At 41.5% G+C, this 15,452-nt stretch overlaps 1 protein-coding gene across 2 annotated transcripts; it reads right to left on the bottom strand.

The window, feature by feature from the left end:
• Positions 1-35: 35 nt before the first annotated feature.
• LOC121714222 (acidic mammalian chitinase-like) lies at positions 36-7,320 on the bottom strand. Of its 2 annotated transcripts, none has more exons than XM_042099494.1 (11): positions 7,235-7,320; positions 5,981-6,010; positions 4,821-5,022; positions 4,633-4,689; positions 2,309-2,474; positions 2,060-2,184; positions 1,622-1,745; positions 1,320-1,505; positions 992-1,108; positions 720-861; positions 36-623 (listed from the first exon to the last, which is right to left on the bottom strand). In XM_042099494.1, exons 1-11 carry the CDS (start codon positions 7,245-7,247, stop codon positions 256-258), a joined length of 1,530 nt encoding a protein of 509 aa, XP_041955428.1. In that variant the 5' UTR covers positions 7,248-7,320; the 3' UTR covers positions 36-255. The 2 variants fall into 2 exon arrangements, with proteins under 2 accessions (XP_041955428.1, XP_041955427.1); XM_042099493.1 differs by lacking the exon at positions 7,235-7,320 and adding an exon at positions 6,140-6,536.
• Positions 7,321-15,452: the final 8,132 nt, after the last annotated feature.

Raw genomic sequence — 15,452 nt, 5'->3', positions numbered from 1 at the left:
CCAAGCAAAGTAAAACATTACAAGACAACAAGAAATGCAAGTTTGTTTTGATTTTATTTTGAAGTGGATATGGTGTCATTTCATACACTACATTTCAAGAAGAAAGTATTAAGTAATATGTCAGATTACTCAGTAGTTCACATGCAGATGTGGGTTGAAATACAGAATACAGAACTTGTCTTTATTGTTCTAACTCATCGTATTTTCAAATGATCTGGAGTGAATGATGATTGTGGATAATCAACCTAGCATAGCCTAAGACCAGTTGCAGCAATTGCAGCTGGTGTCAAACACCAGGCCACCGCTGCAGTTCTGAAAATAGGTCCTTCCTGAAGTGCACTCGTAAAACTGACTCTTGTTTGTGGGATTAGGATAGAACCCGTTGGATTTGCCAACACAAAATGCACTATTCATTCCACTCTGGCCACTAGAACTGCCACTGCTAGAGCTGCCACCGCTGGAAGAACCACTGCTGGAAGAGCCGCCGCTGGAGGAACCACTGCTAGAGGAACCACCGCTGGAAGAACCACCGCTAGAGGAGCTCCCGCTGTCAGAACCACCACCACCACCAGCTTCAGTCACTCCAGGGATGGGGGGCACAGGAGTGGCAGAGGGGGTGCAAGCTTACAAAAAAGAGAAGAAAAAAAGTTTATGAACTCAACTTGCTTTATAACCACAAGAAGAAGAAAACACTTGATAGGGATCGCAAGATACCTTACCTTGTTTATCAAGCCCAAAGGCTTTGTGCAGGACGCTGATTAGAGGGTATTTGCCCTGGTTGCAGAAAGTGCCCAGGTAGTCGTCCATGTCAAGGGTCCAGACCATGGCTCCTCCAAAGTTGTTCTTAATCAGCCAGTCAACCTACATTTTCATCAGCAGTGTGAATCTACAGGATGTGACGTCTTATTTGTTTAAGATTCATACTAATTTGAAGCTTATCTTGATTCCAAAACTCTTGATGTTGTCATAGCCAACCCACTGGTTTCCTTACCTTGATTCCAAAACTCTTGATGTTGTCATAGCCAACCCACTGGTTTCCTTTGTAGGCATAGGGCACATCCTGCGCGGTATTCCAAACCTCAGTCCCGCCTTCCAAGAAGCCACAAATCTGCAAATCCAAAGATTTTTTTTCATTCAAATGCAGAAACATGTTGTTGAACAAGAGGGTTGGGGTCAGTAATGGGTTTGGCCCACTCCATCAGAACATCGGTGTTCTTCTAGAGGAGGAAGGCAAGGGACATGTATTTCTGGAGAGAGGAGAAAAGTGAGGGACATATATACTGTTTGTATTATTTCTGGAGAGGAGAAAGGTGAGGGACCTCAAAGTACGCCAGCTCGCCAGCCTCTTGAGTGTACTTCCCAGGAGTGCCGGCTCCAGAGATAGGAGCTCCGATGCCATGGTTGGAAGGGTCTTTCAGAGTGAACGTGTTTCCGTAGGTGGGGAATCCAACCAGCAGTTTCTCAGCAGGAGCACCATTGGTCTGCCAGTAGCTCATGGCAGAGTCCTGCAAGGACAGTTGATCTTTTTTTAGAGAAGCGTAAACCACGACAACCCGAACATTGACCATTAAGGGGAGTTATTTTATGTGAAATAGCAAGTCGGTTTGGAGCAGCTACACACCACATTGAAGTACACAAAGGCACCGTTGTCCTCAGGGCTCTTGTACAGTGGGCTAACCTCCCCGGTCATTGGGTCCCAGGAGCCGTGGAAGTCATAGGACATGATGTTGAGCATGTCCAGGGCTCTGATAGGACAACGCATAAAATAATTAAATTAATGTGATCATCTTAATGATCTACAACTATCACTAATGACAAAAACAATGTCAATACACAATCCACTTGACTTTTATTACCATATATAAAAAAAGTGTTTTTTTCCCCTAAAGCAAACTGTTGTTATAACACAGTACTCGTATGTTTTAAGAGTGTGTTTGTTGTGTAGAGTTATTACACAGTACACTACACGTATGTTTTGAGAGTGTGTTTGCTGTGTAGTTATTACACAGTACTCGTATGTTTTGAGAGTGTGTTTGCTGTGTAGAGTTATTTCACTCACTCAGCCACCTGAGGGATCTGATAGGCTGACTCGATGGTGTCTCGTCCAGCCGATAGGGCGGCGGAGAGCAGCAGGCGGGCTCTGTTGCTCTCCTTGGCCTCCTTCTCAAAGGCAGCCCTCATTTCCTGACATTTACAGGACAAACACTTTCACTAAGGTGCAAAATATAGTTGTGGGTGTTTACAGACAAAAGGCTCATATGTGTTTAAAGTCTTCATGTCAGGCCAATACTCTACTCAGTCCACAGACCTGCACAAGTACAGAGTACAGCTGTTTGTCCTGCGGAGGGCTCCCCCTATTGGCAGGGTACTCCCAGTCGATGTCCAGACCATCAAACTCGTACTTCCTCAGGAACACCACCACAGAGCTGATGAAGGTCTGACGGGCACTGGGACTGGCCACCATGGCGGAGAATCTGGCAGGAAGCACACAAAGACCAAGTTAACTTTTAAATCTGGCAGGAAGCACACAAAGACCAAGTTAACTTTTAAATCTGGCAGGAAGCACACAAAGACCAAGTTAAAGGAACTGTTTGTAAGAAATGTATTTCAATTAATCAAAATGGCCCTGATATGTCACTAGACGTTAAGAAATCATGTTCATTTCAAATACTTATATCACTGACAACAGTAGTCTGGCCAGGATATTGTCATTTAAAAGTTGCAGCCCTCAACTGATGTGTTTTGTCATGTCATGTTGTGTTTTGGCCTGATGCGCCACCCTCTACCTATCTACTAATCATAAAGTCAGTAGTGTTTCGGCATCCGGGTTGGCAACCTCGAGTCAGGGGGGAGGTGGAGGGGATACACCGCTCTACAGTAATTTAAAAGTGATTGCAGTACCAGTTTTGGCCACAATCTAACATATGGTTCCTTTAACTTTTAAATCTGGCGGGAAGCACACAAAGACCAATTTAACTTTTGTCCAAAGGGACCTGAGCAAAAACAAAAAAAAACATGAAGTTAAGTTTCATGTGCTCTCACGAAACGTTCATGTGCGTTCTGCATATGCGCACATGAAAAGGTTTTCTGTGAGCACCTGAAAAGTACAGTAGGCTATAGGCTTTGTAGGTTTTAGGCGATATGGTCAAGTAGGCTATATAGGCTTTGTAGGTTTTAGGCGACATGGGAGGCCAATGGGTCTATAACAGGGGTGGGCAAACTGCGGCCCACGGGCCGGATCCGGCCCGCCAAGCACTTTCATCCGGCCCGCCGAGCATTACATTTAGTTATCAGGCTGCTCGCTATTTTTTTCCTGCAATAGAGACGACGTTGGTTAGCTTTACTGCAAACTGCTTTTCACTCTCCTTAGATAACGTTTACAATGTCAATGTCAAAACATCATGTTAAATAGAGATAACATCATGTTAAACTAAGTTAACTCTTAGTTATCTCCTTTGCAGCAGATCTAACGTGAACATTATGCAATCCTTTTAATTGGGAACGCGTCTGCACTCATGAGAGGGAGAGAGAGCCGCAGGTTCCAGCTGGCTTGTGATTGTTGATAATTGATATCTCCTTCTTATAAGAAAGTTTTAAAAGGAAATCATGAAGGCAACAGTAGTTCCCACTACTGACCATTTAAAAACTGTGAGAGGGCCCAGCCGTAGGTACAGCACTAGATTTTTTTATGCGTGTGCCGTTGGGGGGGTGGGGTTGTTGTGCGGCCCGCCGGCCAAGCATGGAAAAAAGGAAAAGCATGGTGGCTAGTCCATTAGAAAAGCATGGTGGCCGGTCTATTAGAAAAGCATGGTGGCTGTCTGTGTTTGTGCACAATTTGTCATGAGAGTCTAAGTGCCAATATAATGAGGCCCTTCAGTAGTCATGAGAGTCTAAGTGCTCAGTAGTCATGAGAGTCTAAGTGCCAATATAATGAGGCCCTTCAGTAGTCATGAGAGTCTAAGTGCTCAGTAGTCATGAGAGTCTAAGTGCCAATATAATAAGGCCCTTCAGTAGTCATGTGAGTCTAAGTGCTCAGTAGTCATGAGAGTCTAAGTGCTCAGTAGTCATGAGAGTCTAAGTGCCAATATAATGAGGCCCTTCAGCCGTCTCCTCACTCTGCGTTCAGCTCCCCTTGGGTCTGATCCTCGTAGCCTAGATCCACCTAAATCCACCTACAGTATATCTACCTAAAACCACCTACAGTATATCCACCTAAAACCACCTAATTCCACCTACATTTTATCCATTATTTAGGTAGATCTACATCTACCTAAATCCGTGGAGTTGGCCAGATGTTTGTAACTGTTCTTAAATGAGTAATCCAAATCGGTGCATCCCTTGCGTTGGAACAGATTACAAGACTTCAAAATTCGTTTTATGGAAACAATATAATGGTAACGGCTTGCAAGCAAAGCAGCAATGTCCTCATAATGAAGACCTAGTTTAAATAGGCCTAGTACACCTTACTCCTGTAGGCCACTGTAGTCACAGCAGGCTTTCATGTGCTCACACAAAAAAGTTTTGCATGTGCCCAGGATAGTTTCGTGTGAGCGCATGAAACTAAACTTTATATTTGTTTCTGCTCATGTCCCCTCCGTAGTCATTTCAGAACTCTCATGATGATGACCTTACCCTGAAGAGCCAAAGTTCCATCCTCCAACAGACAGCAGGGTCTTCAGATTTCCGTTCCTAAGAAAGGGGTGGAGGAACAACAAAGATGTATTGATGACTCACTGTTGCTGACGTACAGTATAGCCCAGAGGACTTCAGACCAGACCTGCTAAATGCTAATTGCTAAATGCTAATTCAACTGCACTCACTGGTTCTTGAGTTTGCTGAACTCGCTGTAGAGATACACGTCATTCCACTCGAATGTGGCCAGCTGGTTGTTCTTCATGGTAGCGAAGGCGTAGAGCAGGTGGGTGCACAGGCAGGGGTCGATGTCCTTGGGCATGTAGATGGTGGGGGGGGGCCTGTACTGAGCCCAGTTGGTGAAGTAGCATGATAGAATGTGTGAAGAGCCTGCAGACACACATATGACATATGACAGTGCTGATGAGCACACTACACCAACCACTACTGAGCACACTACACTAACCGCTACTGAGCACACTACACCAACCACTACTGAGCACACTACACCAACCACTACTGAGCACACTACAATTGAACATGCACATGTATTTTAAGTTCCGCTAAAGAGGGGTGGAGGTGCATGGGGTCACATTTGAGCATTTAAAAATGTACTTGAAAGTAACGCAGTAGTTACTTTCTGAAGTAACTAGTTACTTTTATAATTTGTATCTGGGTATCTAATTCAGTTACTTTTTGGAAAAAGTAACTAGTGACTGTAACTAATTACTTTTTAATTACTGTAACTAATTACTTTTTAACTTGCCCAAAACTGCCAACCACTACTGAGCACACTACACGTTTTTTATTATCAAAATTATACTGCCAACATTCAACTTGAATATATTGTGTGTGCTGAAAGAAGATGGCATGGATGTATATGCTGTGAGGATGTATATGTTGTGAGGATGTGTGTGTTGTGAGGATGTGTATGTTGTGAGGATGTATATGTTGTGAGGATGTGTATGTTGTGAGGATGTGTATTTTGTGAGAATGTATATGCTGTGAGGATGTGTATGTTGTGAGGATGTATATGCTGTGAGGATGTATATGCTGTGAGGATGTGTATGCTGGATGTATTATGGATGTATTCTGGATGTACTGATGTATTCTGGATGTATGCTGGCTGGATGCTGGATGTATGCTGGATGTATGGATGTATTCTGGATGTATTCTGGATGTAGGCTGGATGTATGGATGTATGCTGGATGTATGGATGTATGAAGGATGTATGGATGTATGAAGGATGTATGAAGGATGTATTCTGGATGTATTCTGGAAGTATGCTGGATGTATGGATGTATGGATGTATTCTGGATGTATGCTGGATGTATTCTGGATGGCTTACCCAGCTGCACGCTGAACAGCAGTGCCAGAGCTGCAGAGGGAAGCAAAGAGTTCAGAATGTTCAACATTAAGGAACTAAGAATGTTCATTCAAATCAACATTGAATAACTATGTCCTGAAGTTGTTTCATTTTAAACCACGGTGTGTGGAGTAGACTCACCTGAAACCAACAGTACTCTGCCCATGATTGCCTCGTACACAGAGCTAGTGAGACCAGGCACACTTTTATACACCCATCACATGTCCTTCTGCACTTGAAAATGGGTTTTTGCCAGTGGGTCTATTTACAGTAGATTGTGATATAATGCTTTCAACTGCCAAATTGCAACCGTAAGTTGAAAAGTGTGATAACGTATCATCTGCAATGTGACAAAAACCTGCTGACCAAGTGGTCAGTGCCTCCTTGAGAGGAGGCTTATCCTTCAATGGACAGTTTGTAATTCTACAACTGATGTATAAGACACCTTAACAACCCATTTATTAATTATGAGTACTACGCCACGTCTTATACACTATAGCAACACAGGCCTATATTATATCTAATTTTATTCAAGTTTGTCATCAGGAGAAAAGCTTTTGTCTTAAAGGTGCCATGTGTAATGTCCGCCAAAAATCAATTCATACTCCACATTCCATAAAAAATGGGGGCAGTATACCTCCAGAAAGTGAGCTGGTTTACCCTAGAGTAACAACCGAGACTCGTGTATTGCAGTTTGGTTAGCGGTTATGTTGTCCGCATACTGCCTCCCATGGCCGAAACTGGTATTATGACACCTGTCGGGCTGTGGCTAGTAATTTAGCATGCTAATTCAGGTTGATATCTCTGCAGCACTATACCTTGTTATTTTTTTAATGACATCATCGCCCTTATTTCTTCTCATTCTTTTGATGCGTGTAGCTCATCTTTTGGATATTTTTACCTCAATTCTTACACATGGCACCTTTAATCTTACAATCACAGCATAATGAATATCATACAATACAACCACAGTCACTTGAAAATAATCTTTTAAATGCTAATGAAGAATATGAAATGTGTTTAGATTTCAGTTTCATGTGACCAATGCTCAAAAGAATAGTGTTCTCTCTCTCACATATGAGCTGCATGAAAAGAAGAAGTCGAGGCAGAAGTAAGACAATATGAAGTCAAAGGAGAACGTGCTGATTCATTTCCTCTCTGTAATGCAGAAATTACTGTGGCGTAACAGGGATATTAGAAACAATGATGAAATGGTAGTGGGGAGACTTTTATCACCTGCTATCTCCATTAGCCACGTTCCCTTTTGTGTTCTGTTTTTGTGTTCTTATCTGTGGAGATAGCGGCGGGTGAGTGGTGCGGTGAGGCACGGAGTGGTGGAAGAACTGCTGATGCTGGTGGAACCTACGGGTGGAACACAGAGCCAGAGCTGCTCCGCAAACACAGAGCAGCTAAGCGGCGCGGACTCCGACAGCTGATAAGATTTATATGCCGTTAATATCAGAGATGGTTCGGTAGTGATGACAGGGGATTTTATATCCCAACAAGGACGCTGCCGATCACATTTTAACAACTTGTTAAACTTCCCTTTTCAGAGTGTCCTGTATGACACGGCCAGAGTGCCTAACACACTTGTGTGTCATGGACAGATCATTGCAATGGCAACAAGACATGTAGAGGGTTTCGTCTGCAATTGGAACTGCAGCTAAAGCTCAAATAGCTGTTTTCAGTAAGATTTGTTTTATTTCCTCACAAGTAAAAATATAAGAGACTCCAAACGTGTACTATCCTGAGAGCATTCATAGAGAGCCTACAGAATAACAATGGGAGGAACACCATCAAGTGAGTTTGTTCATTTCTATATTGATATTGGTTGATCATATTTTAATTAACAAGTAGCCATGTGGCAGGCATAGAGATGAAAGAGCTTTTAACATCGGACATGCCCTAGTCGACGGACGTGCTATAGTATAACATGATTCAGGGTGTAGCCTACTATAGACAAATAAATTAAGCATTAAGACATTTAATTTAACTGATATTTTGTGTGAACAAAGCCATAACTCAGATGTGCTGCCAAGTAGAAAACATCTAAAGTTTAGGCTTTATATCAGCGAGCATGATGTTAGCTTCATGGCAAAAATGGAGCACAGGCTATATTCAGATGCTGCTCTGAAGTACTGGTTCAAATGAATATGATGAAGCAAATGGATCAAATACTGTTTCACCTTCAAGATCCTCTAACCAAAATGTCATGAACCAGGTCTTTTCCTGAGTCTAATCACTACTGTGATACTGAGTCTACTTTCACTTCTGTTTCAGCCACAACTAAAGCCCCGACTACAACTGCAAGAACAACAACAACAACTGAGGCTACATCTATCACTGAGGCTATCACTATTCAAACTACCACAGTCTCGCCTCTTGGGTACTTTTGTATTAATAATATTGGAAAGAGTGACATGATCACTAAAGCATTGATTTGCAAAGGTTTCCATGATTAATCTCATCACGTTCCTGACAAATTAAATTTGTACTACTGACTGTCTAAATGTAGTTATTTGTACTACTGACTGTCTAAATGTTGTTATTTGTACTACTGACTGTCTAAATGTAGTTATTTGTCTTCATCACAGACGGCCGTTAGAGTCTCAGCTCCTCGCCATCTTCTCCTCTATTGCACTTCTGCTTGTCCTGGCTTTGGCTTCAGCCGCCATCTACATCTTCTGCTGGCGAAAACTACCATGTGAGTTGTCTTTTTTAACATTTAGGTTGGCACCTTGCAAGCTAGCCTCCACCATTGGGGTGTGTGTATGTGGGTGGGTGAATGGTCCATTTAACATTTAATCAAGAAACAGTACTTGAGATTTATTATACAACAAAAACATTAACTTTGGACTGGTGAGTAGCATACTAAATTGCAAAAAAAGTGTTCTCTATATAGCTGCAATATTGTGGATTCTAAATGTCTTCCGTCTTCTCTCCATTTCACAAGTGTCAACGGTGACGGGCTGGCTGGCAGGGAAAGCAGCTGCAGAGGCAGATGATGCAACTGAGGTATTCAAACGTCTTCTCATCTTGTGCTGCTCTCTTAAACGTCTTCTCATCTGCTGCTCTCTAACGTCTTCTCATCTGGTGCTTAAATTGGATTAATGTCATTTTTTAAACAGAATATCATTCAAAACATGATACTAAATGGGCGATTGCCTCTGATTTCTTTTTCCCCATAAAGTCACATTTTGTGTCATGGTTTCAAAATAATGGCACGTTCTTTTTCAGACACCAGAGACAACTCAACACACCTATGAGAATGTTGGAACACCTGCCAAAAAGGATGTGGCACCAGATGTGATCTACAGTGAAGTTTCCAGCAGAACAGGTGGACACAGTGTGGTGGTGGTGCAGCCAGACACCGAATATGCAACAGTGAAGACATCATCTTAGTACATTAACTCATAACCTCATTCAGCTTCAGTCTTATAGGAAAATAAATATCTTGCCAGTTTGAATGATGCCCACATCAGGATCAACAATCCTACATAAATACTATGAAGAAATAGCCTGGGTTTTCCCATGCTGCCTTACGCGCGCACACGCGGCTAGGCAGCCTGGATTCCATGGACTTCGTTTTCACCTCAACGAAGGAACCAATCACAGAACGGAAGGGGGACAGCTAGACGATGACGACACACCGAAGCGGTTACGAGCTACGTACAGACGCATTTGATAGACATTCGTAGCGCCCAATAAACGGCTCTGGGCATTCGTAAACCACGTTTTAAATACGAGAAAATGAATGTGTAGTTCTCAGACCCCATCTCAATGAGATGAGGTTTGGCGTTTTTTTGTTGTAATTGTTGTATTGTTGTAAGTGTGAACAATTTAAGTATTTTATACTTAAATTAATTAATATATTAATATATATTATACTACTAGATGTACCGCAGAGCGGTACAAAATATGACCGCCGCCCAGTCCAGCACATTTTTTCCACAAAAAGAAATCACGCTGAAAGGCCTATATGATTCTAACTGTCTCACTAAATTGCATTATCCACACTCAATTCTCACTGGTATCTGCTAGACAACAAGTACCAAAACATGATTAGTTCATAGATTTCACATGTAAAATTCATTTTATACAACCCCACCTCCATCTTGCCTGTTCATAATTCTGAGAAATTCTTGATTGTTTGTGTTATGTTTATGTTATGTGTGTGTGTGTGCGTGCGTGCTTGTGTGTGTGCCTGCGTATGTGCCTGTGCATGCAAGCGTACATATGTCTACTGTATGAGTATGTGTCATACGTATGATTACTGTGAATGTATGTGTGTGTGTGTGTGTATCTGTTTGTGCACATGTGTGCACATGAAATGGGTTAACATGACCCCTGGAGGCAAACATACGGAAAAAAATGGTCATCCTAGGCCCTACAGTTCTCAAGATATTCACAGAGAACTGTGTCTGCCCTACCCTCCTTTCGGGGGGTCCAGTCCAGCGGGGGGGGGGCTACAGATCAAAACGAAAAATGACGGTTCCATGCTATCCATGTGGGGGTACATGCCCACCAAGTTTTGTGTACCCCGGTCTTTCCCGGGAATCCTTGTTGGTGTACGTCACTAAATGTACACATAAATTATTTTATTGTAAGGCCCCCCATGAACGAAAGTACACAAAACTTGGCATGCATTCGGAGGGTGTCATAATGATCCTACACTTTTAATTTCGTGCAGTTTTGACCTTGTCAGCCAGAGATATTGTGATGAAACACCTAATTTTTTGCTTTTTAATTTTTAACTAGGTGGCGCTATACATGAAATAAGTGGTAATGGGATGGGTTGACATGCCCCCTTAAGACCAACATACATAAAAAAGGTGGACCTCCTAGGCCCTACGGTTCTCGAGATATTCACAGAAAACTGTCTCCGGCCACCTACAGGCCAGTTGGTGTATAGTAACATAAATTAATTTATTGTGTGGCCCCCCATGAACGGAATTCCACAAAACTTGGCGTGCATACAGAGGGTGTCATAATGATCTTACACTTCCAATTTCGTGTAGTTTTGACTATGTTAGGTCACAGATACCTTCAATTACAACACCTCATTTTTACTTTTTTGTGTTTAACTAGGTGGCGCTATACATGAAATGAGTGGTTATGGAATGGGTTGACATGGCCCCTTGAGATCAACATACCAAAAAAAATGGTCCTCCTAAACCCTACGGTTTTCGAGATATTTACAGAAAACTGTGTCTGCCCTACCCTCCTTTCGGGGGGTCCAGTCCAGCGGGGGGGCTACAGATCAAAACGAAAAATGATGGTTCCATGCTATCCATGTGGGGTTACATGCCCACCAAGTGTCGTGTACCCCGGTCTTTCAGTGTCCCGGGAATCATTGACGGAAATTTGGGCATGCGAAAAAAAAAAAAATCTGACTAAACCTATATGACCGCCGCTTCGCTGCGCGGCGGTCATAATAAGTCACACTTTTTTTCATAGTTTCACTGGTGCGACTTATATATCAAAGTATATTTAATTTAACATGTTTTTAAATGCTAGTCAGTATGAATTGACATGAACCCTACATGAAACATCACCCCATCGTGTAAAAGCGGTTAACGTTAAGGTTAGCAACATTGTGCAGTGCTTCGTATCTGACTGCCATCCTGATGCATGGACTGGTGCATGGTCTGCTCTTGGACCGCCATATTCAGTTTGCTGTGAATTATTACACAAAATATTCATTAAATGTACGAAGAAGTATTTCTAGGTTAATGATTGATGATATGACTCGTACAGTATGAAGGCTACAGTAGCCTAGCTAATGTTAACTAGCATTACCAACCTCCCTGCAAAACTCACCACACAACTTTGTAGGTCTTGTCCCTCATGCTGGCTCTTACAAAACCCACAAGCTAACCCTCAGACACACAACAGTCAATAATGTGACCCGATTTAAAGTGGTTTTTACCCCTTTGGACACTCTTGATTCCGTCTTTGAAACAGTGAAATATTTACGGGGGCATGGACGGTTTGCTAACCATTTTACTGCAGTGTCTAGCTGCTAGCCGGTGGTAGCATCCAGCTTGCATGTGCTATCAGCTAGCTAGCTAGTTCAAAAGTTTAAGTACTTAATGAGGATATACAGGGCTTTTTATGCCTCGACTAAGTTTCCTATAAACAACAATTCATGTTCATAGAAACAACAAGGTCACTAAAACATCATACCTGTGTTGCAGCATGTAGGCTACATTCTAATGTCTGAAAGGCTAATGATTAGCCTATCAGCTACCTGAAAAGTTAAGTGTTTAAACTAGCATTTACAGTGTTCTATTTGATGGTGTATTGGCCCTGACTAAGTTCGTGTGATATATAAACCACAATCTTGTTGATACAAGTACCAGTGTTCGTCTAAAGTTGAATTCTTACTTCCGGAAACTCCTGTGGGCGGGACTGTGATGCTCTATTACTATAAGACTTGCAAAATGATGGACTGATACTTTAGTGTGATATACTGTATGTTTCAGTGACCTCTAAATCAGATTACATAAACACCAAAACCACTTTCCTAGGCTGAATAATGCTTAACTATGTGTTTGTACAGATTACACATTGTGGAACACTTAGTACATGAACACACTTGGCTCTATTTAAAGATTCAACAACCATTTCCATTGATTCAAAGGGCCACAATGTAAAAATAGACACCAACCAGTCTGAAATAATCCAAAGAAATTCACTCTTAAAAGAATGTTCCTCAACAAGATTCTAAAATTCCATGTAAAGTTAGATGGGGTCAGATATTCTTTAGAATGTGTATTCTACAACATTCTAATTACAGTTTTGTCAGTATTTGCTGAAGAATAATGCATAAAACAACCCTCATTTTAACATATTTCCACCAACTGGATTTTCATGGTCTTTTACTATGGTGTAAAGATCACCAATTGAAATATAAAAATGTGACAATAAATTCTGTTGCAATAAGTTTTGGATCAGACCTTTGCCTGGACTATTAGCTCCGTTGTGGTATTTATACAAATTAACTATACGTAATTACATTATGCCCTGTTTGCCCATGTTAACAAACAATTTTTGTTTGTCTTGATGTAAGTAATCAACTCAGTAATTGTCATGGTGATATGTGAAGGTTAATTTTTTTACCCTATTCACGTGAGAAAAATACTGTATAGGCGCATGAATAGGGTATATTTGGGTCTTTTTCGAAACTTTCCCCTATTGGGATTCTTCGGGGCTTTTTTTCACTTACTCAGGACATATTGAGGATTCAAAATCAGTTAAGTTTGCTTGTTTTGCAATTTGTTCAACCTTGACCCCTATTTTGGCTTAAAATGACTGGACTGAAATGTAAAAATACTTGACAGATGTTCACTTTAGCTCAGTTACCAATGATAGACTTCATTTATGGTTATTTGCTATTTAACTCATCACATTTATGATCATCATTTTGTGAGAAAACAAGTAAATTCAATTATAAAAAGGTAAGTAGAAACAAGTTTTTTTTAATTTTTTTTTATCATTATTGTTATTTTATCATTATTGGTGCTTATTATGACGATAGCAGCGAAGCGGCGGTCATATAGGTTTAGTCAGATTTTTTTTTCTTTTTTCTTTTTTTTTTTTTTCTTTTTCGCATGCCCAAATTTCCGTCAATGATTCCCGGGACACTGAAAGACCGGGGTACACGAAACTTGGTGGACATGTAACCCCACATGGATAGCATGGAACCATCGTTTTTCGTTTTGATCTGTAGCCCCCCCGCTGAATTGGACCCCCCGAAAGGAGGGTAGGGCAGACACAGTTTTCTGTGAATATCTCGAAAACCGCAGGGTTTAGGAGGACCATTTTTTTTTTGTATGTTGATCTCAAGGGGCCATGTCAACCCATTCCATAACCACTCATTTCATGTATAGCGCCACCTAGTTAAACACAAAAAAGTAAAAATGAGGTGGTGTAATTGAAGGTATCTGTGACCTAACATAGTCAAAACTGCACGAAATTGGAAGTGTAGGATCATTATGACACCCTCTGTATGCACGCCAAGTTTTGTGGAATTCCGTTCATGGGGGGCCACACAATAAATTAATTTATGTTACTATACACCAACTGGCCTGTAGGTGGCCGAAGACAGTTTTCTGTGAATATCTCGAGAACCGTAGCGCCTAGGAGGTCCACCTTTTTTTTGTATGTTGGTCTTAAGGGGGCATGTCAACCCATCCCATTACCACTTATTTCATGTATAGCGCCACCTAGTTAAAAATTAAAAAGCAAAAAATTAGGTGTTTTCATCTCAATATCTCTGGCTGACAAGGTCAAAACTGCACGAAATTAAAAGTGTAGGATCATTATGACACCCTCTGAATGCATGCCAAGTTTTGTGTACTTTCGTTCATGGGGGGCCTTACAATAAAATAATTTATGTGTACATTTAGTGACGTACACCAACAAGGATTCCCGGGACACTGAAAGACCGGGGTACACAAAACTTGGTGGGCATGTACCCCCACATGGATAGCATGGAACCGTCATTTTTCGTTTTCATCTGCAGCCCCCCCGCTGGACTGGACCCCCCGAAAGGAGGGTAGGGCAGACACAGTTCTCTGTGAATCTTTTATGGTATGTTGGTCTCAAGGGCCCACATCAACCTGGCTCATAATCACTCATTTGTGATTTGCCCCCCGGTAAAAAATGAAAATCAGTAGGATTAAAAGAAAGCCAAAATAAATATTCATCATCATCATCATCATGGCTGCATTTTCAGTATTGGCGAGAAGTAGTCGTTTGTCCACTAGATGGCGCATCGTTGCAGTGAGACGTAATTTTGTTGGAAGTTAAAAGTGGGTTGGAAAAAACAATGGACGCTTCATACAAGGACTGTAATTTACCGCAGCGAACATCTAATAAGGATAGGACGATGTTCACATGAAGTGTAATTCCCATTTCTTCTTGAAGCCGAAATAAATCTGAGGATGTTTATCGGACATGCTTGGTTTTTACTGCAGGTACGTCAATCTTGTAATATCAATAAGGACCTAGGTAATGTTACCGTTAGCGTTGGTTGAGTGATGGAGGCATTTGATTTATTGCATTTGTAGAAAACTATAAATGCGGTTATACCAAGCAAATGTATAGCAGCACTGTTTGTATCTTTCGACTGTCATTTATTGCACGTGCTACAAAATCATTCTGTGCAATGGAAGATTTACCAACGTTACACCGGTCTGATACAGTTTTGCCTATACATGCGTGAGACTGAGACGCCTGTTTATTTTGTTTTAAGTGCGTGCAGGGTGTGAGAGGGGAATCGATGTGCTTTGATTACAGCTTGGTAGTTGTAGTCTGTGAAATTAAAAAGCACGTGTGTGTGAAGTATCCAAACAATGACACCTTCATTTCATTATGGCTGCTTTAGCAAAACACCTTAAGCTACTGTGTAGTGGGTCCATTTAGAAGTGGCTATTTCATTCGCGCTTTC

Source organism: Alosa sapidissima, chromosome 7, assembly GCF_018492685.1.
Source record: "Alosa sapidissima isolate fAloSap1 chromosome 7, fAloSap1.pri, whole genome shotgun sequence".
Taxonomy (NCBI): domain Eukaryota; kingdom Metazoa; phylum Chordata; class Actinopteri; order Clupeiformes; family Clupeidae; genus Alosa; species Alosa sapidissima.
Note: the sequence above shows the minus strand (reverse complement) of the source record. Positions and strands in the feature narration are given on the sequence as shown.